General features: G+C 39.0%; 1 protein-coding gene across 1 annotated transcript in view; it reads left to right on the top strand.

Moving 5' to 3' along the window:
* ANO2 (anoctamin 2) overlaps positions 1 to 23,724 on the top strand; it is a 149,155-nt gene that overhangs the window by 37,245 nt on the left and 88,186 nt on the right. The window contains exons 7-11 of the mRNA XM_032107542.1: positions 84 to 132; positions 3,046 to 3,101; positions 3,354 to 3,395; positions 6,742 to 6,806; positions 21,276 to 21,410. Of these exons, the coding sequence (XP_031963433.1) occupies positions 84 to 132; positions 3,046 to 3,101; positions 3,354 to 3,395; positions 6,742 to 6,806; positions 21,276 to 21,410 (347 nt within the window). The remainder of the gene's footprint in view (positions 1 to 83; positions 133 to 3,045; positions 3,102 to 3,353; positions 3,396 to 6,741; positions 6,807 to 21,275; positions 21,411 to 23,724) is intronic.

Genomic DNA, 23,724 nt, shown 5'->3' on the forward strand with positions numbered 1-23,724 from the left:
AAAGCTTTGTTTTATTGCTAATTCCACGATGAAATTAATGCTAAAAGAGGATTTGTGTGTTATCCCATTGTTCTTCTTTGCAGGTGAGGGAAATTTTGAAACGCACATCTACAAAGGCCAGAAACAGCATGGGTAAGGTGGAGAGAAGAGAATTAGAGGTTTTCTTTTGAAAGGAATTGTTTAGGTACCTCACAGAATACTGATTTTTCTCGCAGGACACAAAATATGCTGGCACATTTCCCCCACCCCAAAAAAAAAAAAAAAATTAGAGATTGAAATAAATGTTTTTTCTGAGGCATAAAATCAGAATTTCTGGTCCATGGTTTGGATCATAATAGGAGCTGGCTTTTCATTTCTACAGGTGCAGCATCTGGCATGTAACTCACATTTCATGAATTTTTATAAAATTGGATTTGATTACTGTATGATCTGCTTTGGAAAATTCAGATGTCAACTGCAATATGCTGTATTATTTCTTGCAGGAGCATATTTTTCTTACCATTTCAATTGAATAATGCACCTTTCCAGGTTATTTTTATTGCTTCAGCTTTAAAAATTACCTCCCTGAGCTGCCTAGTGAAATATATGACTTAAATAAGACTATTTTGAAGATACTTTTGGGATAATGCTGAAATCTTTGGAGCTTGAGGTTCAGAATTTATTTAATTTTCTTGAGGTTCAGAATTTACACAGGTGTACTTATTCTCTTTTCTCTACTCTTTTCTCTCACCCTTGTGCGATCATAGCACACTTCTCCCTAGTGGAAAAGAAGTGATGGTGCTCCCTGCCATATTTTCTGGAAATCTTTTGTAAGCTTGACCACCTATGGACAGATCACATTGTCCAAGGAATTCTTGACAAATCCTGGCAAATAATGAGCTGCAGCAAGATTCTGTACAGTCCTGGTGTGATTTTGTGCAGGAAAGCTGCAATAAAACATGTGTTTGGTGCAGGAAAATAGATTAATTTTGTTTTCCCTGAAGAGGAGATATATATATATATAGATATATATATATATATATATATTTGAAATTACATGAAAAGCATAACAAAATGAAAGCCACAAAAAATGCTTTCTCTTTTGCAACCAAAAGCACTTGCCTTTTCCCAGTACAAACTTTTAAATTTATGACTGCCTCACTGATTCTTTAAAAAAAAAATGGAACTGTGCTTTTAAAAATATCAGGCATTCTCAGTTTCTAGAACATCATTTGGTAGGTGTCTGCTTTTTGAGCTGTTTCCTCTGTGTTGTTCTCTGTTTTGATCTGCTCAAAAGGCTCCACTGGGGCAATGGAGGGGAATGCTGCCTTATTTTTCTGGATTGCTGGGAACCCTTCTGGAGACTTTGGGATTTGTTGGGGAGAAAACTTGAGAGAAGCTCAAGGACAGAGTAGGAAGGGAAGGAGCACTCTGCCAATGCAGATATTTGCCTCTTAGGATTTTCTTTAATTTAATAGCTTGTTCTGGTTTATAGTGGAATAAAAGCCATCGTTAGAGATCAAAGGACTAGTAATAATTTTTCAGGAATTTTTTTCAGCTCTAAGGTGAAAATACAGCCTGATGCACTTCAAGCTTAGGTCGGCTCAAGAACTCACTTGACAGGAAGTAACTATTGTGGCATTCCCATCCTTTCCATCTTTCTGGTCCGTAGCCAGAACATGACTGTGCATCGTGTTTGACATAAATTTAGTTATCTCTTTGGTCTCCTGAGATCCTCCCCCAAAAGACCTCTGTTTCATATGTCACTAAGGCTTTCCCATCTCATTTTAAAACCACTCATCAGGAAATGTCTAAGGATTCTTTTAAACATCATTTTGTTATTTTTTTTTATACAGGAGTTCATTGTTTACTTTGCACAAGAGGCAGGACAGTGCTGTTGGAAGTGCTTAGAGAAGTCTTTGGTTTTCATAAACATGCTTTATAATATCATAAGATGAAAATAACAACACTTCAAACACACTTGCTTATGGATTTTTTTACATCTTTGTAAGGCTGAATCTGATTCTACTCCTATGATATTATACAAGGAAACCTTATTTACTTCTAGCATAACTCTGAACCACTGCAAACTGCCAAACATTGAATGCTTTCAGGAGCAGGCTTGACATTATCCAAGCATAATTTCCTGATTCTTTTAATGCATGTAGTTGTACATGTCTTTGTATCAAGGGAGAGTTTTATTGCTACTGCCTGTCTAGCATCTCTGATCAGAAGGTTTTCACCAAATACTTCAGAACAATGTGTAATTTGACAATGAAATGTTTTTCATTGCTAAAGACATGATAGCTGGTTTTTTCCTGGGCATTGAAAGCAAAGAGGCCTGGAATCAATTTTTATATACATATTATGTTACTAATTATCATAAATTACCCATCTTTGGTTGCCTTTTTTATGGAACAATGGTTTTTGCCTGCAGAGACTGAGGATGGAATTACTGTAAGAGTTGCAGGTCTTGAGAGCCAGTAGGGATCTTATGTCTGTCTATAGGTGCTGCAGTCACTTGCTGGGGATTCCCTTGCTAAACTCCCTGGCAGTGTCCAAGGCCAGGCTGGATGGGGCTCTGAGCAAGCTGGGATAGTGGAAGGTGTCCCTGCCCATGGCAGGGGGACAGGAACTGGCTGATCTTTAAGGTCCCTTCCAACCCAAACCATTCTCTGATTTCATAACCACAAACTTCAGTGGAAGTTTTTGGGGGGGTTGTTTTTAATTGTTGGCCAGTAGGACTTCATGGTTCTGACCATTGTAAAGATTCAAGAAGGACTTCCAGATGCTTTGCTCCTCAGTCACGTGGCTCTTTGCTGTCAGGGTGAACAAGTGGTCAAAAGAGTCTTTGTACTGTGCTGTTCACTGAAGAAAGAACACTTCATTGAAATGAGTTTCTCTGAAAAATGTTTTCCACAGTCAGGGACTCCTATGTTGTTCTATTCTTTGAATATTGTCAGTTATACAGTGCTCTCCCCTTTGGAATGTCATGAAATGAAAGCTGTAATAATGTTTTCTCTTCAATTGTGCCTGTTGACCACCCGAATTTTTCTTTTTCTTTAGGCATTGGCACATTAATAGCAAACAATGTTTATGATGCAGCCTACCCACTTCACGATGTACGTATGTCCTATTAAAAATCCAGTTCTCTGCTAGTGTCACTCAGGAGACATCAATTCATAGACACAAATATTTGCTGTCTATGACAATAAAAATATTTTCTAAGTGTGATTCTAATATGAAAACTCTTCTATAAGTACATTTCAAGTTGTGACCTAAAAGTAAAATCAACAATGTAGGAGCAGCTGACCAAACTTTGATTTAGTTTTATCTGCTTTTACATCAGTTATTAAATTATTTTCTTTCTCCAGGGTGAATATGAAGGCCAAGATGATGACATGAATGAAAGAAAGGTAAAATACATTGCAAAATTTATTTCATATTATATTTAATGTAACAAATGATGTTTTAAATCTCATTGTAAAGCATTAGCCATTATACAAACAATTAGATGTTTTTAGAAATGCATACATTTTTTGAATTACTTATTTCCCTCTATTTCTGCATATAAAAATGTTTTTGCAGTATTTTTAGAAAGTCTTCTTATGAAGTATGTCAGTAAATTTAATTTGATATTCACATCTTGAAATGCTTCCAGTTTCCCTCTGCATACATAGACAAGATTGTCAACCTGTCAGGAAGCAAAAATTGTTAAATAAGTCATATAATAATTTTCTTTTTGCAACCAAATTCTACTAGAGAGCAGTGGTTACTAAAATAAAACATAGTTGTACTTCTCATTTGATTATGCATTCAATTAAATTGCATGCAGTTTCTGAAAATCTGCTTCCAATTATTTTGTAAATAAAGTTTCTAGCTATCAAAAGACATTCAAAAATAGATCAATCCTCAACAGAAACAGTGTGAATTCAAACTGTGTTTTATATATATATATATATATATGCTTAATTTTAGAAATGGGAAAGGAACGTTTAATTTCTGTAATCTATTAAGATCATTTCCATATTGTTCTCTAATGTTTGCTCATTTTATGTTCCTTGATATGCTAACAATAGGATGGGAAGTGCAGAGGGAAAATAGTAGGGAGAAAAAGGGGATGAGGGAAGACCAAAGAAAAAGGGAATGTTTGGATACCTCCAATATTTGCATACTATGAAGACTGAATTAATGCAAACTGGGGTCATACAAATAAATCTGATTTCTCCAATGCTGAATTAGTAAAGTTTGAAATCATAATCTTTGTAGTTTCTTGGTAAATAATGTTGCCATTCAGCCACTAGATGTCTTCATGTGCCACATACAATTTAAATTAGAGTATGAACCTTGGTAAGCAAAACAAAGTTAGAAAACAGACTATAAAAGAAGCTTTTTTATTTGTGTCTGTTACTTTGAACTTTTTTGTTCATGAAGGAATTGTCTGCTCTGGACTTTCAGAATTTTCTCTGAGCGGCAGCTCCACAGATTAGTGACTTGGAAAGCAAAAATTTTAGAGAAAAAGACCAAATGAACATTAGTCAATGGAGGAAGATTGGGTACTGTGGACTGGGCGGGCAGAGGGCCTAGAAGGACCAGTGTCTGGAAAAATATTCCCCCTACTAGTTGTATTTTTTGCTGCCCTCTTTTTATTCTGCCTATTAGGCTCAGTTATGAAGTGTTAAGTATTAAAAACATAAAAGCTTCTTTCCAGAAATACTTCATTGATTATTCACATATGTCCCTGCTGCCTAGGCCTTGAATCTTCTGTAGTATTCCTATGCATAACATCATCTGTTTTCTATCTGAATCTAATAGTCTCAGTGTTTAATTTCCTGAAGGACCCTGATCAGGTTTAAAAGAAAGGAGGGCATTTTTGAGCTTTTTTTTTTCCTTCTGCCCTCTTTTTATTTAGCCCATTTTAACTTATCTGTATCTTCCAATTCAATTTTCTCTTGTATAAGCCCCAAAAATGAGTACTGTTTTAGAACAAAAATGAGTAATATTGACATAAATACCCTTACCAGTTAAGTAATTAATGTTTATGTACCAGTTTATAACATAAAAAGTTAATCCTTATCAACCTTCTTCATGATTACCTTGGAGAAAATGCGCAGTGACACCACACCTTTGTCCCCTCCTATGAGAATTAGAAATCTTCAATGAAACCCTCAGATAGAGAGGGCTTCAGTCTTTCCTAAAAGTAAAGGAATGTCCCTGTTTCAGTGTGATTTCTGCTCAAAAAAAAATCTTTTTGAGAAAGGTGTTGAACAGCAGAATGGTAACAACTCACCATGAGTATTAACACTGGTTTAGTCTTTTTTAAGCTTCTGGCCCACTGGCAACTTCATTGCTGTCCCTGTATTTGCATTAAAAAATCCATGAGGGCTTTGTAACCTACCTGGGAAATCCACTGTTGTCACATACTACAGCAGCATCCCTATGATTAGAAAATTCTCATAAATTTACACGAAGTACCTGTTCCTAAACGGAACGCTATTATAGACAGAGCTTTCTTTTTGCTCCTCAAATTCCATTCTGTAGCTGTGTTCAAAGCAGCCTTTGGGTAGTGTACTAGTTTGAAAGCAAACTAGTGGGAGACACCAAGTCAGAATAACAATTTAATAGGAAAATAAGGGGAAAAAAACCCTAAAACAAAAATAAAGGCAGAAAACACTGGGTTAAACTGACAGAGTTTACAGCTCTGAGTCCCTGTTAGTCAGGGTGGTGGTAGCAGTCTGGTAGAATGGTGGCTGCAGTCCTGAAGCAGTGATCCTGTAGGAAAAGGATCTGCTCCTCCTCAGAAGGTCCAGTGGTGGCTGTGTAGCTCCTGTCCTCTGGAAATCCAGTGGAAGGGTTGTCTCTGGTGGTCAGAGTCTCAGATTATATCCAGGATGGGATGCTTGGTTCCTCCCTCTGGGTGGAGCATCTCACAATGGGGTAATGAGTCATGAGGCCAAGTGTTGATTAGGCTCATTAACAGAAGATAGTCCGGAGGGAGTTATCTCTGAGTCATGCGGCAGGACAATGATGGGCCATTAACAGAAAGATAGTCTGGGGGGAGGAGGCAAGGAAGCACTGCCCCACCTGGTTTCAACAGCTCATGAGGACGGTAATAGAATACACTGCAACCCGGGATAGGTAGTTTTAAGAATGTAATAGTTTTAACTTTCTTTTGTGTATTTGAGTGAATGCATTTCTTAATATGATTATTCATGGCAATTAATAGCAGTTTGCAGGTAATGCTGTGGGGGGTAATGGCAAGGGGTGATTTTGAATAGGCAACAACAAGTATTCATATAAAAATATCAATATGGCAGCCAGGACAATCCTCTTCAGTGAAGTTGTGTCACATAAATCACGGGAATGAAAGAGGGAGTAAGGAAGACTATCTCAAATTCTTTGCCTGTTGCAGTTGAGTATATTGTGGTCAATCTACCACAGGTCCTGCAAGGTTTCCTTTTATGCCTGACCCTGTTCCAGCTGGATTTCTCCCACTGCAAGAAGCTTCTGTAGGATCTGGGCTTTCCTTTGAGCTCTCTGTAGGCTGTGGGTGAATTTGCATATCCAACAGCAGGCGTGGCCTTGTGTGATGTCCCCAGCATAGGGACAAAACTGTTTTTTCTATGGGCTCCACTGGGTATAGCAGCCCCAGGAGTAGAGCAAATATTTTTAACTCTTAGAAGATGTTTGTGAAAAAAGAAGGGATAACTCGTTTCAAGATAATTTTCAGTTTTGTTTTGTTTTGTTTTTTTCTTTATTTAGTTGCTGTATCAAGAATGGGCAAGATATGGAGTGTTTTACAAGTTTCAGCCTATTGATCTCATAAGGTAATGTGGACTTGGATAAAACACCAAGGGACCTGGTTCTGAGGTGATGTAGATTAATTCACTTCCACTTCAGCAAATGAAATCTTGGATTGATCGGAACATTAAAAATAATGCCCTCACCAGTTTTCTGTGGCTCTGATGATAATTTACTATGACAAAAATACACTCAACAATTATTATGTATGCTTTTGTATAGTGCTTATTCCTGGAAGAATGTCATACTTCAGTTTTTGGGGGTTTTAGGTATTGATTTGTTCAAAGGAGAGGAATTGCCATTTACATTGGTGAATTTTTATTGGAGGGTATGGTCATAAAATCTGGTGAATAATCAGAAGCTGGTGTTCACATCATGAATCAGTGTGAAAGTATTTGACAGTTTTGAAATTGATTTGATTTTTTTACTCCTGGTTTTACAAGTTTTATTCATCTGAACACATCCATATGTGTTCCCAGTGGGGTTTTTTTTGGTGTATTTATGAATTTTTTCCTTATAAACATAGAAGAAGCTGGCTTTAAAATAAGACAAAAAAACCCAGCCATGATTTTTAAGGATTTCCCACAATATCTAAAAGAAAGCCAAAACAAAACAATTTTTGTTGTCTTGTATTTTGTTTGTACTACAAATACTGAGTAAAGAAAAGACATATTTGAGAATACAGCTGACTAGAAATATTCTAATGCAAGATGTCTATCTAGGAAGACATGAACTGGGATATTAAGAAATAGAAAAAACCTCAACAAATATCTGTTTCTGCGTAATTTGTATATATAAGAAAGATGGCATTTGTTACCATTTATCTGTTGAATAATCAAACTCCAACTAGTTTTTATTATATGATCTGCCCCTATGTGATTACCTGCAAAAGCTGCTGTTGGTAATATGGATAGTCAATAAGCTTTGTAAAATATTTTCGTTATATTTTGAGTTAAAGCTGAAATGCTGCACGTAGTCTTTCAAAGAGTTAAGCACTAACTTTTAGTGTGGAGGAATTGGTCCTTACTGGGAGGAAGGTGTTTCAAACTGGCAAATGGAACTGAGACCATCAAACCCTACCAAGGTTCTGCAAGGCTTTGAAATTTCCTCTTTTTTTGCCTCAAAGGTTTTGAGGCAAAATTTATGTACTTTTTGTATGGCAGTTACTCTGGGCCAAGCTGCTGTATGGAACAGGTAAACTCAGAATGAGATTACAACACCTGCTGTGTTGTCAGTAAATATTACAAGCGTTAAATTAAACTGTGACTGGCTAGAGGAATTCTCAAGTTTTAGCAGACCTGACAGCTCAGCTGAGTTAAAAATAGAGGTACATCTGCTTACACTCCATCTTCATTTGTGTTTTGCTGTCTCCATTATAATGTTTCACTGTGCTGATATGATTTCATAGAAATCCTGTGGTTTAAACTTCTATGAGAAACAAAAAGAAGACCAGCATGTGCAATTGATTGTCTGTTCTCAGAGATTACTTTTCTTGCTTTTATCTTCCATATTTTGCTTGACTGCAAGTTTGACTGTTACCACTAAAATAAATGTGTTTTTTATTTCCTGGGTAATGTTAGAGCTTTAGTGTAGATGTACCTGGAGAATGGCCACCCCCTGTTTCTGCCAGTGAAGTAGGTTTCTTCACTTTTGTACCATGGGGGTATCGAGCTCAGCCTTGATTTGGATACTTATTCCCTTGGCAGACATCAGTCGCACTTTGTGTTTTTTGATAATTTACTGTGACCCTCCTTTCTTAGATTGCTTAGATTATACTCAACTTTGCTTTCTGGTTTTTCTGGTGTAACTTAAGTTTAAATCCAGATTTTGATGGACAGATGAAGCAGCATTTATCTTTATACTCAAAGCCTCTCCTGCCTGCTGTTTTCAAACACATTGACTCTGTTGAAGCACGCTGCTAAATTTCTAATATAGCTTGCAAGTATTAAAATTTTTATAGTTAAGATATTTTGAACTATTTCTGTTTCACTCTTATTCAGTAGGAATGCAAACTGAAAGTCGTTCTTTAACTCAAGTGCCTATGCTGGAAGATTAGATGTGGCACTGTAGAATTATTACAGATTATTCCTGGTGCCTCTGCTCCTTCCTTCTGACCACACAGTTGTTTCCAGTTCCCAACTGATTGTACATCAAAGACAGGAGCCACATACTTGTTATGCTCACTCTTGGTACAGACTGGGGCTTCTCTTCTAAGGTCTGTAATCCCCAGGGAATTTAACTGCATAGTCAGTCTTGGAGAACTTTAAAGTTCTTAATAACAAAAGGAAATAAAGGACCATTATAATATTTACCAACAATTCCATTCACTCCTGTCTCTTAATCTGTAAAAATATTCTTCTCTGGCTTTGTGGACCTCTTTGGGCTATAAGAAAAAGCAAATTTTTTTTGTAAAATAAATGCAGCTGTGAGTAAGGAAGGTTTCACCAAATAAGAACACAGTGGGTGTTACATATTTCTATTCTACAGCAGAGCAATTTCAGTTAAAGACTTAAAGGAAATACGTTGTGCAGATTGTGCAAATAGTACAGTGTGAAATGAGGTTTGATTTGTAAGATGTTATAACACCTCATCTCTCAGTGCACATCCAGATATAAAAACTCATTGCTTGAAACACAGTCTGCCTAATGCAGTGCTTTATTTTCAAAAGCATGTGAATGTCCAAATATGAATTTCAATTTTTTTTGTTTCTTTTTAACTCACATGAAGAGGATTATAAACAGTTATTTGAGAGAGAAATCATGAATTTTTTGCTAAAAGATACGTTAGGCAAAAAGTACTGAAAATGGTTTACCTTGTCTTAGTGATCTCCGGAAGGTCTGAGGGATATATTAAAAACTAGAGAATGAAAGCTGCAGTTTTAGAACGTGCAGAGCTCTGGAGGTCTGTCTGTTGTAACACACCTTTTTTGTCATCCTAATTTAAGTATTGATTTTCACCAGAGAGGAGTTTCTCTAGTGTGACTTTTTTGTATGAAGGCACTTGTCAACAGTAGTTCCTCTCAATCCTTGCACTGTAATATAAAAAGTGTTATAAAAACATCTGCAGTTTAGTGATTTTCTTCTATTTTTGATGATTTTCTTTTCTCAGATGAAGATGAGTTCAAGCTCAGATTTTAGCAAGTTCTGCAGTGATGCTACTGTTGATCCAGAGACAGGGAGGATGCTCCTTAAGAGTTCTATGGCCCTGCATAAAGAAAGCAGCGTTTATAGTTTTATATATATTACTGAATGTTAATCAAAGTTTTAACAACATGATTTTAGAATTAATAGCTTGTCCTTAGACTTTCCCTCTGCTCAAAGCAGAGCTGGCTTGAAAGCCAGATCAAATCGCTCATGAGTTTTGAAAGCTCCTAGGATGAAGATCACACAGCTTCAACTCTTCCAACACAGCACCACTCTCAAGAAATGTTTCCTTCTCTTTGGACCAAATATTCCTTGGACTGACTTACATTCATTGTTTTTTGTCTTTTAGCAGTGCACCTCTGATGAATTATAGGAAGTGGAAAAAAAAAACCACAGCAAGTGTAAGAAGTGCAGTAGAAATTTATAATAAATTTTTATTTCTGGCTGTAATGCAACATTTATCACTTAGGAGCTCTAAATGACAGATGAAGGGAGTAATCTAAGGTTACTGATGCCACAAAGAGGTGGTTTTCCTCCTGAGACAAAACTTTAACTCCTGGAAAATTGGCATGTTGGACATCTTGAAGCACCTGCAGCTGGGAACCCATGTAGGAACTGAAATTCCAGGAGTGGACAATCCTTGTAGAGTGGAGGTCATCCTTTTATCTCTTGATCTATTAATATAAGATTACCTCACCCTAGGAGAATCAAGCAGAATTGGCTCATTTCTAATTGTGGTGAAGCTTATTTTAATATTACTGCTTCTATAAGGTGCCAGCTCATCTTCTAATGGTTTTTCATATTTTAATTTCTATTTCCCATTTCTAGAACTTCACCAAACTTCTTAGTAGCTAACAGGCTACATTATCTATAGCATGGTTACTTTCAAAGCTCCAAGTGCCTCTTGCTGTAAAGCCTGAAACTGGGAAGAAATGTAAAGATTGAGACTATGTATACAATAACTCTTTTTGCAGGAGCAGGTAGGAAATCCTGTTAACTAAAATATTATTTATAGTGAATAGAACATAAATCAAAACTCGGGAGTTTCTGTTAGTCAAACTGTCTAGCTAATATATTCCCTCCTTCCTATCTTTAACTGTGTTTTCCATTGGTATGGAAAATTGTTTCACCTCAGTGTGTAATGAATTCTGGCCTTTCATTGTAGTGTACCCATGTTGAACCTGCTCTTGACAGAGCATCCCCAGTCCCCCACCCCCGTTCCTGCCATGAATGCTGTGTTCCTAAAGCCTGAAGCTTGCTGTTTTTAAAGGAATGACAGACCTGTGATCCATAGTTTGACTGTCTTAGATCTGGATATTGTTGCCTTCTCTTTGAGTATCTTGGGGCCTGCATAGGACAGTGCTCAATGTAAGCAATCAGGCCCCCAAATTGTCAGTACTGGTTTGCCTTTTGACCTGTTGCTTCTTTCATCAATCTGCACCAGAAAAAACCCAAACCTGGATGTATCTGCTTACCCTACTTAGGGTAGTTTTAAAAGAGAGATAAAGTAAGAACAGGGGGGTTCTGCTAAAATGGTGTTTTTATTGTTGTTAGAGATAAGTGTTTCTTCCTTTGCAAAAATGTGGTTAAGATCAATTTGTGGTACAGCTTGCCCCTAACTGAGCCCTTCTATTCTGCCTAATGCCTGAACAAATGACTTCTTCTTTCACCATGATTTTTAATCACATCTTCATCTCTTTTTTGCTCCACATACTGTGTAGAATTCTCAGGACTTGAAAATAAAGTCTGTGATGTCCAGTCCCAGAGGAAATGTTGTTCAGTCACTGCTTATCCTAACTTTGGGGTTATTTATCCTCAAAGTGGAGATTCTTCTGTATGTTTTAATTCCTTGGCTTCCCTGTCCCTCCTCTGTTATTATTGTGAATGAATCTTACCAAATATCCCATCTTTTTTTTTTTTTTTTTTTTTGTGGAGTGCAACCAGTTTGTCAGAAACAACCCGGTAGCATCTGGTTATCTCACAGGGACTGAACAACCCTCCCTGATGCACTGTGTGCCTGCAATTCTTCCCTGACCGTCTTTAGCAGGCAAATCTTCAATGTTCACAGAGATTCTGAGGCTGTCTGCAAGGAATTCTGTTCTAGGAAAAAGACAAAACAGCTTTAAACCTAGGAAAGTGCAGTAATCGAGCAAACATAGCACTACGTAGAAAAATGCCCAAGAGCTCTACCAGTGTCTTTGACACTTGTCCATCCAGCTCCTTTCCAAAGCTCTGCCAAACACCCGCCTGAGGCAACAATCTGAGCACATCTTCTCCTGTAACCTTATTGCACTTTGAGGCCAACATCTTTTTAGAGTTGCAAGAATCTCTACATGAAGGTTTCTTCCCAACATACGGTACGTCCAGCTCACAGTTCATCATCATTAAAGCTCTCTGGGTGCAGTGGGAAGTGCTATGCCAGCATCCACTCATCCTTGATGTCCTTTTTGCCAGGTCTTACAGCAGAGAGCTTCCTGGAGGGAGCCGGAAGCACGTGGGACCCTGGAGCAGAGTCTGAGCTTGTGAAAAACGAACACTTTCCCCATCATTACAATTCTTTTCCCTTTCCATGGTCTCATTACCCCCCTACAACCCCGGTTTATTTATGAATGGCCTTTATTATCATGTTGTGCATCCATGAAGATGGTCTGCCTTTTAGGAGTTTGATGCTAGAGCAGCACTTTTCAGCTGAGTTGTATGGAGTTCTCCCTCCTCTCACTGGAACTTCTCATCACAGGGCTTACCCAAGTGCTCCAGCCACTGTTTATTGCAAAGCAGAGGGGTTTTGCTCGTGGTGCATAAATCACCGAGGAATTTGTGTTGAATTATTCTGCTGGCTGCAGGCCTGTGACTGGAGTGAGATGATTTACTTACAGCTCTGCATTTCACAGACTTTGCCAGTCCTGTAGGAAGTGCTTCTCTCTCTGTCTCTTTTGGCAAGAGCTTGGTCTTATTTATTGTTGCTTGTGTGAGAGATGGAATTTTAAACCAGTAGGCTTGGATTGTAATGGTGAGGAAAAACAGATCCCTGCTTTCTGATAAACATATTCCCAGGCTTCAGATCACTGTCTGAGCACTAGGATCCTCATTACCACCCAGATTCCTCCCTCCTGCAGTGGGATTTTCAAAAGCTAGATCCAGCAAAGGGTGTGGGAATCTACACCAGGACTTTTGCAAAGTCAAGGCTCTGAAGATTGAGGTTGTTGCACAACTTCCTGGGGTCTCCCCCTTGGACTGTGGAGTTTTGTAGGCAGCTAGAATTGAGTTTTCTTTGTGTTAAGAACTGTCTCAGGCAAAGTTCAGTAGTGCCTGCATGATGCCTAAATTTCACAGCCAGAAACTTATATTTTTGAATGGACATGACTGATAGGTCCCTTCCAAAAGGTGTCTTTGGAGGTGATATCAGTGTATTTTGATAGAAAAGAGAAGTTTGTCCTTTCAGACTGGAGAAAAAAAAGACAGAGGTGAGAGGCCAGAGTTGGAAACAGAAGTTGTGCACATTTAGATATTTACATGCATGTGAATATTTGTAGGCATCTAGAGATGTGTACGGCTGGGAACTGCAGGGAGTAGAAAACAGGTGCTGCATTTGGGTGGTTACAGTTCTGTTTATCTTGCTTGTGGAACTGCTCTTGATGTCTTAATCTCTGCAGAAGGTTCTGGCTGTGGCTTATGGGGCTGAGAGGAGGTTCTTTTCTGGCTCCTGAGTGCTGACCAGGGGTCAAGACCAACCCATTTCTGGTTTAAAGGTATTCCCCCATACTAAGATGCTTTTTATGAGGATCCTCTTTGCACATAAGTTATGTTAGGACAGGCCATGGCTTTGTCTGATCCAGTCACTTGTCTATAACTGGACAAAACCAAGATGACAAGGTAAGAGATCAAGAACTGGGCACCACTTAAAAATTATCCTCAGAAAACACAAGCTTAAGGAAAGCTTTCAATATGGGAGATCTTTGAACTTCCACAGTCAGTACACAGAGAGCAGAAAAATTAACACTTTAATGGAATATTGAGCAGGGGGTAAGAAAAGGATGGAGCCAGGCTCTTTTTGGCTATGCCTTGTGACAGGACAAGAGGTGATGGGCACAAATGAGGGTGAGGTAGATTATCCTGTAGTTCCATAGGTCCTTCTTCTTGCCCTTCTTGAAAGTGGGGGTGACATTTGTTTTCCTCCAGCTTTTGGGCACTTCTCCCATTTGCCACCATCAATCAAAGATTATCAAGAACTACCTTGCAATGACATCTTCCAGCTCCCTCAGCCTTCATGGGTGCATCCCATCAGGGCCTGTGGGTTTATGGATATCCAGTTTGCTTCAGTATTCTCTGACCTGATCCTCTTCCACCACGGTGATGAAAAGATAATTTTTTATACTTGTTTTTAATTGGAAATTATGCATCTGTTTATTAGCCACCAGATGGTGTCTATCTGACAGCAGTAACACAGTGCAAGCACTAACAAGGACCTTCTTAATAAAATACCCGAAATGAATTCAGGATCTGCAATAAGGGTTAGCTATATTAGCTTGAAAAGCAAAAGAGCTCTCATTAAATATTAGTTATTATAAATGAAAGCTATTTAGGAAAAGAAGCCAGTATTTGAGGTTCAAACTCTAGTTAAACTAGATGAAAAGGAATCAGGCAAATTATCTTGTGGAAACTGGAGGTTAGGGAAGTGATGAGATGTCAATGACCTCACATTTGTTCAACAACAAAAAGGCAGAAGAGCAAATTGTAATAGGTATTAAAAAATAAGAACCTCCTTTCCAGTGTAGAAGAAAGGCTGATTCATATTAAATAGGTTACTTCTTATTTGTATGTGTTTATTATCGAGGAAATATTATCTGTACAAGTGAATGAATTGCTTCTTAACTAGAGTGTCACTTGATGTCCTGAGTTGTTTATAGAATGCGACTTCCTTCCTCACAGGTAAGCTCTGATTGACTCCCATTAACATTGACTTAGCCTCAGGTAGACATGGATTTTTAGTTTTCCAGGTTTGGAAGGTTACTGACATTTTAAAAAAATGCTAAATAAAAAGAGAATAATGTAAAGAAAGGTGAGGAGAGGCAGTGTCCATGAGTTGTTTTATGCATGAATTCTTGGAAGTGACAGGCCAAGCACTGCATTCCTCCTGCTGGAAACGCCTCCCCTAAGCAAGGTGTGCTGTGGCTTCTGCAGTCTCAGGGACATTTAGAACTTTTTTTACATTAAGAACACGACAGGCAACATCAACAGTATAATGTAATCAGGCACTGAATCCTTTCAAACCCGTTCTGAAATTTTGTGTTGTCCCAGAACAGAGAGGAGAATGCAATTACAGTACTTCTGACTACCCAGCATCGTGTTGTTTGCTTATCCATTTGGCAGTTGTCAGCCTTAATTTCTGTCTCAGTCACATTACATGTCTACTTATTATGCTTCTATTGTTCTTTCTCCTACAGTCAGTAAACAAAGGCTTTTTTCAGTTTATAATCCATCACCACAAGCTATGCACTTTCAGCTGTATTCTGACAATTTCTTGGAATAGAAGCATAAGGTTTATGAATCTGTGAGGCTCAGGGAGTGGCTTGTCCTAGTTTTATTTCTTTGCAGGATAAGGTTTGGCCTTTTGATATTTTAAATTGCAGTTATTACCCAAATTATTATTATTATTATTATTTACCCAAGATTTTTGGATCCACTAGAATTTGACAACTTGAATATTCCCTTCCTCCACACACATCACCTTCTCCCTGTTACTCTGCTGAAGAGTAATTTTTCTTAAGAGCCAAAAAAACTAGGGAAAAACACAGTTTTACCTCTAAATAAAATTGAGAATTTCTGTTCTCTATGGAGTTTTGACAGTGGGTTTCTTTTTTTGTCCTATAAGGAATCACAGTTAAAATTCCAGAGTGCCTTGGAAGATAAAGATATCTGTAATTTAGGTAAGTTTGACTCCAAACTTAAATACCATTAGAGGACACAGAAAATATTTGTTAAGAGTAATATTTTCAAACAAGAACTTTAATGAAAAGGGCTTGATTAAATGGCTCTGGTGGCACATTTTGTCATTCTGTTTTCAGGGGAAAAGGGTCAGCTTCTCAACTCTATTCAAAAGCACACTTTTAATCACTCTCTACTGGACATTCTTGATTTTTGTGTCCAGTATGGGGGGAAAAAAAAAGTGCTTTTAACTTGGACAGAGGCTCCTTTCTTTGTTTTCTGTATGCAGAACCAGTTGGCCTTTCTAAAGGACATCTTCTTTCCTACCTCAAACTCAGATGCATTGCAATTTATCTGAGGTTCTGTAGTCGTTATGTTTTCCCCCCTCTTATAATTTTAATAAGAAGAATTTTTCAGTCTCTTGACATGTTGTTCCAAGGGGGATTGTCTTCTGCCAGGATCTTTTTTGGCTTCCATATTGCTCCATTTGGTGCATTCTCTGTGTATCTGGATTTAGCACTGATATTTTCCTTCTTGAGACTGCCTGCGTGTAATATGTGCTGTCAGGCACAACCATGGTAGAAATCTCCAAGATCTCTGGATGCACAGCAGCCTCAGTGCTGCTGCTGAGCAGTAATTCCACCCAGGTGTCCCAGATGGTTGTAATAAATGCTTGAATCCTTCCCTGAGAAAATTTTCAAGTGAAGAAAGAACAGCAAATCCAGAAAAGTTTGGACATAGGCAGCTCTACCTGGAGTGAAATCTTGGGGTGTTCAGCAATGTTCCTGGTCATCTTGTAGTGACTGGGGTTTTCCCTATGCTCCAGCAGTCCTCTTGAAAGAAGTCTGCAGTTTTGAGATGGAAAATTCCAACGGTGGGAACTATTATCTCAGAACCAAGGGAAATATCTGTGTTCTAAACTTATCATGTGCTAGAAATTGCTTCTCACTTTCTAAGGGTAGTCACTGTTCCACTTTCAGTTCAATGGTAGATTTCCTTCTGGTTGCAAAACCTTGAAAGAATAAACTGTGTTCCTGGGAACTGTTGCTGTGGGTCAGAGAGGGAACACGCACCTGGATATGGCAAGAAAGTTCTAAACTGGCCTTGGCAGTAGAGGTATTCTGACATGAAACTAAACTTTTTGTCCTTCTCCCCAACAGTAGAAACACCCAAATTTCACCCTCAAACTGTGCAAGTAGTTTTATTTTGAAGGCATTAGTAATACATGTGACTTGTTTGACCTTTTGCACAGGGGAAACCTACCCAAGAGGCAGCTGTAAATCAGTTTCGTTTCACATAGAAACTGTTGCGTCTAAATGACTCCTCCACCGAAGGGGTGGTGGAATGAATTGGGAAACATGAAGTGACAGCTGGCCTAGAGTGGGGTATGGAAATTTAAAAACTGAAGAGTTCTGCACAGATTTCCCAGTTAGGTGACTCAGTGTCCACAGTGCCTTTTCCTCGCTTTTTTAGCTTTTTTCCTGAACGTCTCCGGAGTTCTTTCCAGCATGTGTCACACACCACACACTTTATTCGCATTCCAGGTACCCACACTTGTTTTTGCAGAGTCAAAACTTAAGGGTTTGTTCCTTCTTTCTTTCTCCCCCCTTCCCCAGACCTTAGTCTACTTATAAATTGCACAACTTGGCACGGGAGCACTGTGACCAACGTGCAAGCAGAGGGTTTAATAATCAGTTATTCTTTTTGATGTTGGTTTTGCAACCAGACAGACCAGAGTGCATTGCAGATGTCTGGTTTAAATGTTATATGGATGAAGCAGAGGAAACCGAGTCAACGTTTCTGCTTCTCAACTTTTCTGGCCTTCTCAACATTTCTAATTCTGTGAGGGAATGCACTTTCTATAGGTGGTTGTTGTTGCTGCTGTTGTAGTTTTTTAATGCTGTTTCTGATAATTTGTAGGAAGAACAGCTCTTGTTCGGCTTCTGAAGGAGTTATGGGTGATTTGGCCAAATCTTTCCTTAAAGGCATGATTCTTGTTCAAGAGAACTCAGGATGTGCTAGGTGGCCATTTAACCAGCCATTTGCAAGTCTTCCAAAATGAAAGGCACAGATTTTCACTTTATGTTTTATCAACACACAGAACAAAAGCCTTGGGTGCTGCTCCTGATAGGAGCAGTACACATTCTTTATCAAAGCCACTTGCATTTTGGTTTGGGAATAACCCCTGTCTCTGTGGAATATGTGTATACAAAGGGGCATTTCCCTAATGTGGAAATAAAGCTCCCACAATGCCAGGGGCACACTTTTTTTGTGACATTCTGCAGTATCCATGAACATGCTTTGGAAAGGATTAGTCCTTAGCTTTGTCTGGATACATGTGAGGCAGATGTGAATTAGCTACTGAGGTAGGGCAAGGCTGTGGTCTCAATTCTCCTCTTCTGCCATGCCAGCATAAATCATGGATAATTCCTGTGGGATAATAAAGTAAGACTGGTTTTATCCCAATGTAAATGAGAGAACATGCTAAGTTCTTGGTGTAAATATATAAAAACTTGTAGAAGTACTTTTTCTTGACTTACATCTTTCTCTGACCGTCAAGAACACATTTTTTTCCGCCTTCTGTTCATTCACTACTGAATCCAGCAGCAGCTGCAGTAGATGTTGGTACAGGCAGTCACAGGTGTTTGCAGTGCCTTGATTTCTATTCAGAGGAACTAAAGAAGAGTTCTTGGGATGTGTCAAAGACAGGACGTGTCTATGTCCTGTGTTCTTTTGATGATAAACTCATACTTAAGTTGATAATTATGTTTCCAAGCACTGTCATTGCTTCTCCTTAGATTATTTCACTTTCTGGCACATTGGTGGACTGAGTTTGGGCACAGCATCTTAATCATTTTTTCTTCTTCAAAACAGTTAAGCCAACACAGTGTAGTTTTCTTCTTGGCAACTGATTATTTTACATACTACCAGGACACTGTTGAGCTCTTCTCACTTTCTTTTGGCATGGACACAAATAACAACCCTTCTCTTTATAGGTCACAGATCACATTTATCACTGGAAGGCTTGAAAATTCAAGGGGAAGCCTCGTGAGCCATAAATTTCGACTTCCCTGACCCTGGTCAGCTACTCTTTAGGGCTGTTGGCATTTGAACTCTAATTTGTGGCCCTTTTTCAAAAGATCAGACAGTTTTGAACAGCTTAGATTGTGGACTATTTTTGGTGTCTGCTCCGATCTATTTGAAGCACTTTGCTAGTTGTGCCCATTGCCCATCTCTACAAGCAAGGATGCAGTAAAAAGACATAATCAGAATAATCTCCCTCTGGTCCTCCTTTCCGTCTTTAGTGTCAAGGTTGTCACTCCCCAGTCAGAAGGAAACTCGAGAGCAAATGGAGTTTCCCTCTATCCTGTGCTGTTCCAAGGCCATTGCTGCTGTTTGTTGACTCCCACAGGAGACTTGAAGAAAAGCTATAGCCCTTCAGGTTAGTTCTATATTTCAATCAAGTATTTCTTCCCTTACTTCATATTTTAAAAAAAGTGTATTAAAAGTGTGTATTAAATAAACTATATTAACAACATAGTATATTAACAAACAAGTATATGAAAAATATATATTTATTTTCAAATGTGAAAATAAAGGAAAGCTGCTTCTTATAATTACCTCCAAAATTACCTGGCATGTGCCAGGTTAGAGGGCACTCCCACAGTATATGGCTTGTGTTTGCAACACAAATATTTTTATTTATCATTTAATAAAATATGCAAATCATATAATGCCATATTTCCTTGTATTCTCTGCAAATCCATTCTCCCAAGGTGCTTAAGATCTTAAGTTACTGCCATTCAAGTCACGCTGTGATGATTTCACTTGTGCTGATTGATACTTCACATCGTTTGTAGCTCAGGGTACCTTGCAATGTCAGTTGCAGGGGCTGTAGATTCCTGAAATTTCCCAGCTTGTGGATCTCATACTGAAGATAATGTTGTCTGTGTATCACTTTACAATGCTTTTGTTTGGTTTTTCCCTTTAGGATTGCACGTATCCTTCCTAAAGGATAAGCAAGTTTGGTTAGACATGAGAAGATACAGGTGCTCATGGAAGGCAACACTGAGCTAGGCAGGATTGCACTGCCAGTTTTCCGTGGGAGAGCCTGGAAGTGCGGCGTTAGCTGCAGCTGTGATGGTGTGAGAACAACAGCAGGATTTGTAGTAATAAAAATCCCTCACTCTTGCTTCCCTTATCCATTTCATCTGAGCTGGAAGTGACTGTGGAGGCTTGTCTTGTTGTCCCGTGGCTCCCTGCCATGGTTGCACTCCTGTCCTGTCTCTCCTGTGGCAGGACCGGCCTGGCCCTTAGACCCAACTTGTGGAGCAGAAAATTTTGGTTTGGGCCTCCAAAAACCTCATTTAAGCATTTTCAGTAGGAATGATTTAAATCTGGGGTACTAAACTTGGATAAAACTTTCCTAAGGTAAGTGGGATCAGACTAAATCTCAGATTGTGCTCAACCTTTATGAGGCACAAACCTTGTCTGTCTTTTCTTAGACGTTTATTTTCATTTTTGATGCTATCAAAGCGTAAATGTCTCACTGACTCACATTCCATGTCATGCACTGAGTGCTCTCTCTGTAGCTGCTTTCTGTCCAACACTGCTCCATCTTCCTCTCTGGCTTGTGAAATGTTTTAACCTTGTTGGTTTTTGTCTAAATTTTGGTGAGTTCTTGAGTTCTATGAAGCTCTTTGGGTTTTGCAATATTTGTAATCACTCCTAACTGTACTTTGGAATGATCAGCAAGGTTCATCCATGCTTAGTTTACTTCTTGCAGTGTGATTCATGAAGATGCTGGGCTGAGTTCTACCACTTATTTATCAACATCTGCAGTGGGCTGTTCCTCAGAGCAGACACTGTTTTTTCTAACCAGTTGTCCAGGGGCTGTTAAATTGACAAAATATACTTTCTGAAAAGCCAGTGTTAGGTCTGCAGGTAAACTTTCCTCCTTTAGCAGCAATTCCAGAGTAGTCACTTTTTAGATATTAGAGGATGTTGTCAGTATGGTCCCATAGATGTAATTTCTATGACTCTCACTAACTGAATCCAGCAGTACTACAGAGGCAAAACTTAACATACTCCTCCAAGGAGCCAAGAATTTTCCACTGTTTTCTCCTGTTTCACTGACTTCTTTTAAGAGATGCAAAGACCACAGTCTTCCCTGAACAGACATTATGTATTGCAATGATGCCTGCTTAATTTCAGCTCAGGAGAATGATCCAGAACTGTCTTTAACTTCTCACAGCAGAGAAGCCCAGAGTGCCAAATGCCTAAATCACCCCTTTCATTTGTTCCTATTGTCTTCAAGATACTCAGGGTTTTCGTATTTTAACTTTCTGGGACTGTTTAGTAGCCGTAAAACACATTTAAAAATGATAGCCTTGACACATGCTTTTTCTTCTTTTTTTTCTTTTTCAGGAAGTATTTTGGTGAAAAGATAGGACTTTATTTTGCATGGCTGGGGTTATACACAGAGTTCCTCATTCCATCTTCAGTAGTTGGGATTATTGTATTTCTATATGGCTGTGTAACCATTGAAAGTGACATTCCTAGGTAAGCTTATCTGTGATCCATGGTTTATTACTTGAAAATTGTAAGACTGTGCTTTTTATTAATCCTTAGTGAGAATAACTGGTTTTAGCTTGTCTGAAGAGCAGTGATGTATCATTACCAACTGTGTGAGCATTACAAACACAGAGGCATTGAACAGATGTTTGAAGGGCACACATTTATTTGACTGTTCAGTGTTTCACCTCCTGAAACAGAAATGTTGAGTGAGTCCACTGCATTGAATTCTTTTTCTAAGACATTAATTTGCTTCTCATGAGAGCACACAGCTCAGTGCTCAATCAGAAAGTCATTATGTAAAACTCACTGAAATTAATGCAAACACTGTCCACGACTCTTGGAATACTCTATTCTGAGTATAATCAGACCATTTGTACAAGTAAGATGAACAATAGTTACAAGACTTAGAAATGCCAGCAGATCAAGGGATGTGATTCTGGCCCTCTTCTCTACTCTGCTGAGCCCTCCCTGAAGAGCTGCCTCCAGCCCTGGGGGCCCAGCACAGGAAGGACAGGGAGCTGCTGCAGCCAGTCCAGGGCAGGGACACTGAGATGGTGAGAGGGATGGAGCAGCTCTGCTGGGAGGAAAGGCTGAGAGAATTGGGACTGTTGTGCCTGGAGAAGGGAAGGGAATCTTTGGGATGACACAACTGTGGCCTTCCAGTGCCTGAAGGGAACCTGCCAAAAATGGAGAGAGACTCTTGACAAGGGCCTGGAGTGACAGGACAAGGGGCAATGGCTTCACACTGACACAGAGCAGGTTTAGGTGTGATATTGGGAAGAAACTGTGAGGGTGATAAGGCCCTGGCACAGGTTGCCCAGAGCGGCTGTGGCTGCCCCATCCCTGGTAGTGTCCTAGGCCAGGTTGGATGGGGCTCTGAGCAAGCTGGGATAGTGGAAGGTGTCCCTGCCCATGGCAGGTGGTGGGACTGGATGAGCTTTAAGGTCCCCTCCAACTCAACCCATTCTATGATTCTATATTTGGTCTCCACAGTATTCCCCTTCTAGACACAAAAAATGTTGAGTTTTGTGTATCCGGAAGGGGATATACTACAGAAAAACTGCCAAAGTCACACTGTGATGTTAATGTCAGCTTCCCAGTGAAATAAAGTTAATTCCTCTGTGTTATCTGACTTCTGCTGGAGGCAGGATACTGCAGTACTTGTATGCTGATCACACTCATGACAGTCCCTGAACCGACAGCTTTTAAAATCACTGTAGTAGGACAAGGTTACTGATAGGTAAATGATGAACAGCACCCCATCTGAGGCAGGGTCTGTTTTCTTAGCTTGATCTGAATAAATCTTGGTGGGCTGTGCTTGTCAGGGTGAAAGCTTGTGCTAATATTTAAACTCCAGTGAGATTTATGGCTAAGATGTATCTGCAGCACCCTCTGCTGCCTTTTGAAACAGAGAATTACTGTAACAACATGAGAGCTGGAAATAGCTGCATGCTTTTCAAACCATATAATATAAACATATTCATACTAGAGCTTGAATATTCCTTTTTTTCATTTGAATTCATAAGGAAAAAGCTATGTCAGGATGGTCCATATAGGAACAATCGTAATCACAATATGCCAGCTATCATTGAAGCAATGTGACAAGTCTCAGCTCATGATCCTGGCAAGGACATTTGAGCTTTGCACTACTCAGTTCACCTAAGTGGAGGTATGAAAGGCTTTCACATCCAAATCTTATGGAAAATATGGAAAGCATATTTCTCCTGACAAGGAGCGTTTGGCCTGTTAAAGTGATACTGATAATGTTTTTTTTTTTCAAAGATTTTTAGAAATTGATTACATACATAGCAAATAAGACCAAGAATTAAAATAACAACCTTACAGCAAAGATCTTAAAATCGGTAAAAAATCTGTAAAAAATCTTTTCTCTCATATTTTTGTGCCCCCATATTAAATAATGTGTATTTTGACAATGGCACCTAATTTCCTTTGAGACCACTTCAGTCTTTTCATTAATTTAAATCTGATCTGTATAAAATCATGTAACTGACTGCAGAGATGGCAAACTCCACTTTTGTGTTTGAATTTTGGTTTTTTGGTGTGGTTAGCCTCAGTCTTCAGTGATGCTGTCTTCCTTAATTCACTAACACAGTGCAGTGATCAGTCTGGTTGAGTGTTGCATCATTTTCCTGTTGCAAGGTGCCTACAAAGATTTTAACAATTCCTACCCATGGCAATAAGGATTGAAGAAACACGTGGCTCCTGTTCTCTGCAAGCGCAGGCCACATATAATGCAGATAACTTGTAATAGCTGTGATGTACTGCCCAATATCACCAC

The sequence above is a fragment of the Corvus moneduloides genome, chromosome 4 (genome assembly GCF_009650955.1).
Source record: "Corvus moneduloides isolate bCorMon1 chromosome 4, bCorMon1.pri, whole genome shotgun sequence".
NCBI classification, from domain to species: Eukaryota; Metazoa; Chordata; class Aves; order Passeriformes; family Corvidae; genus Corvus; species Corvus moneduloides.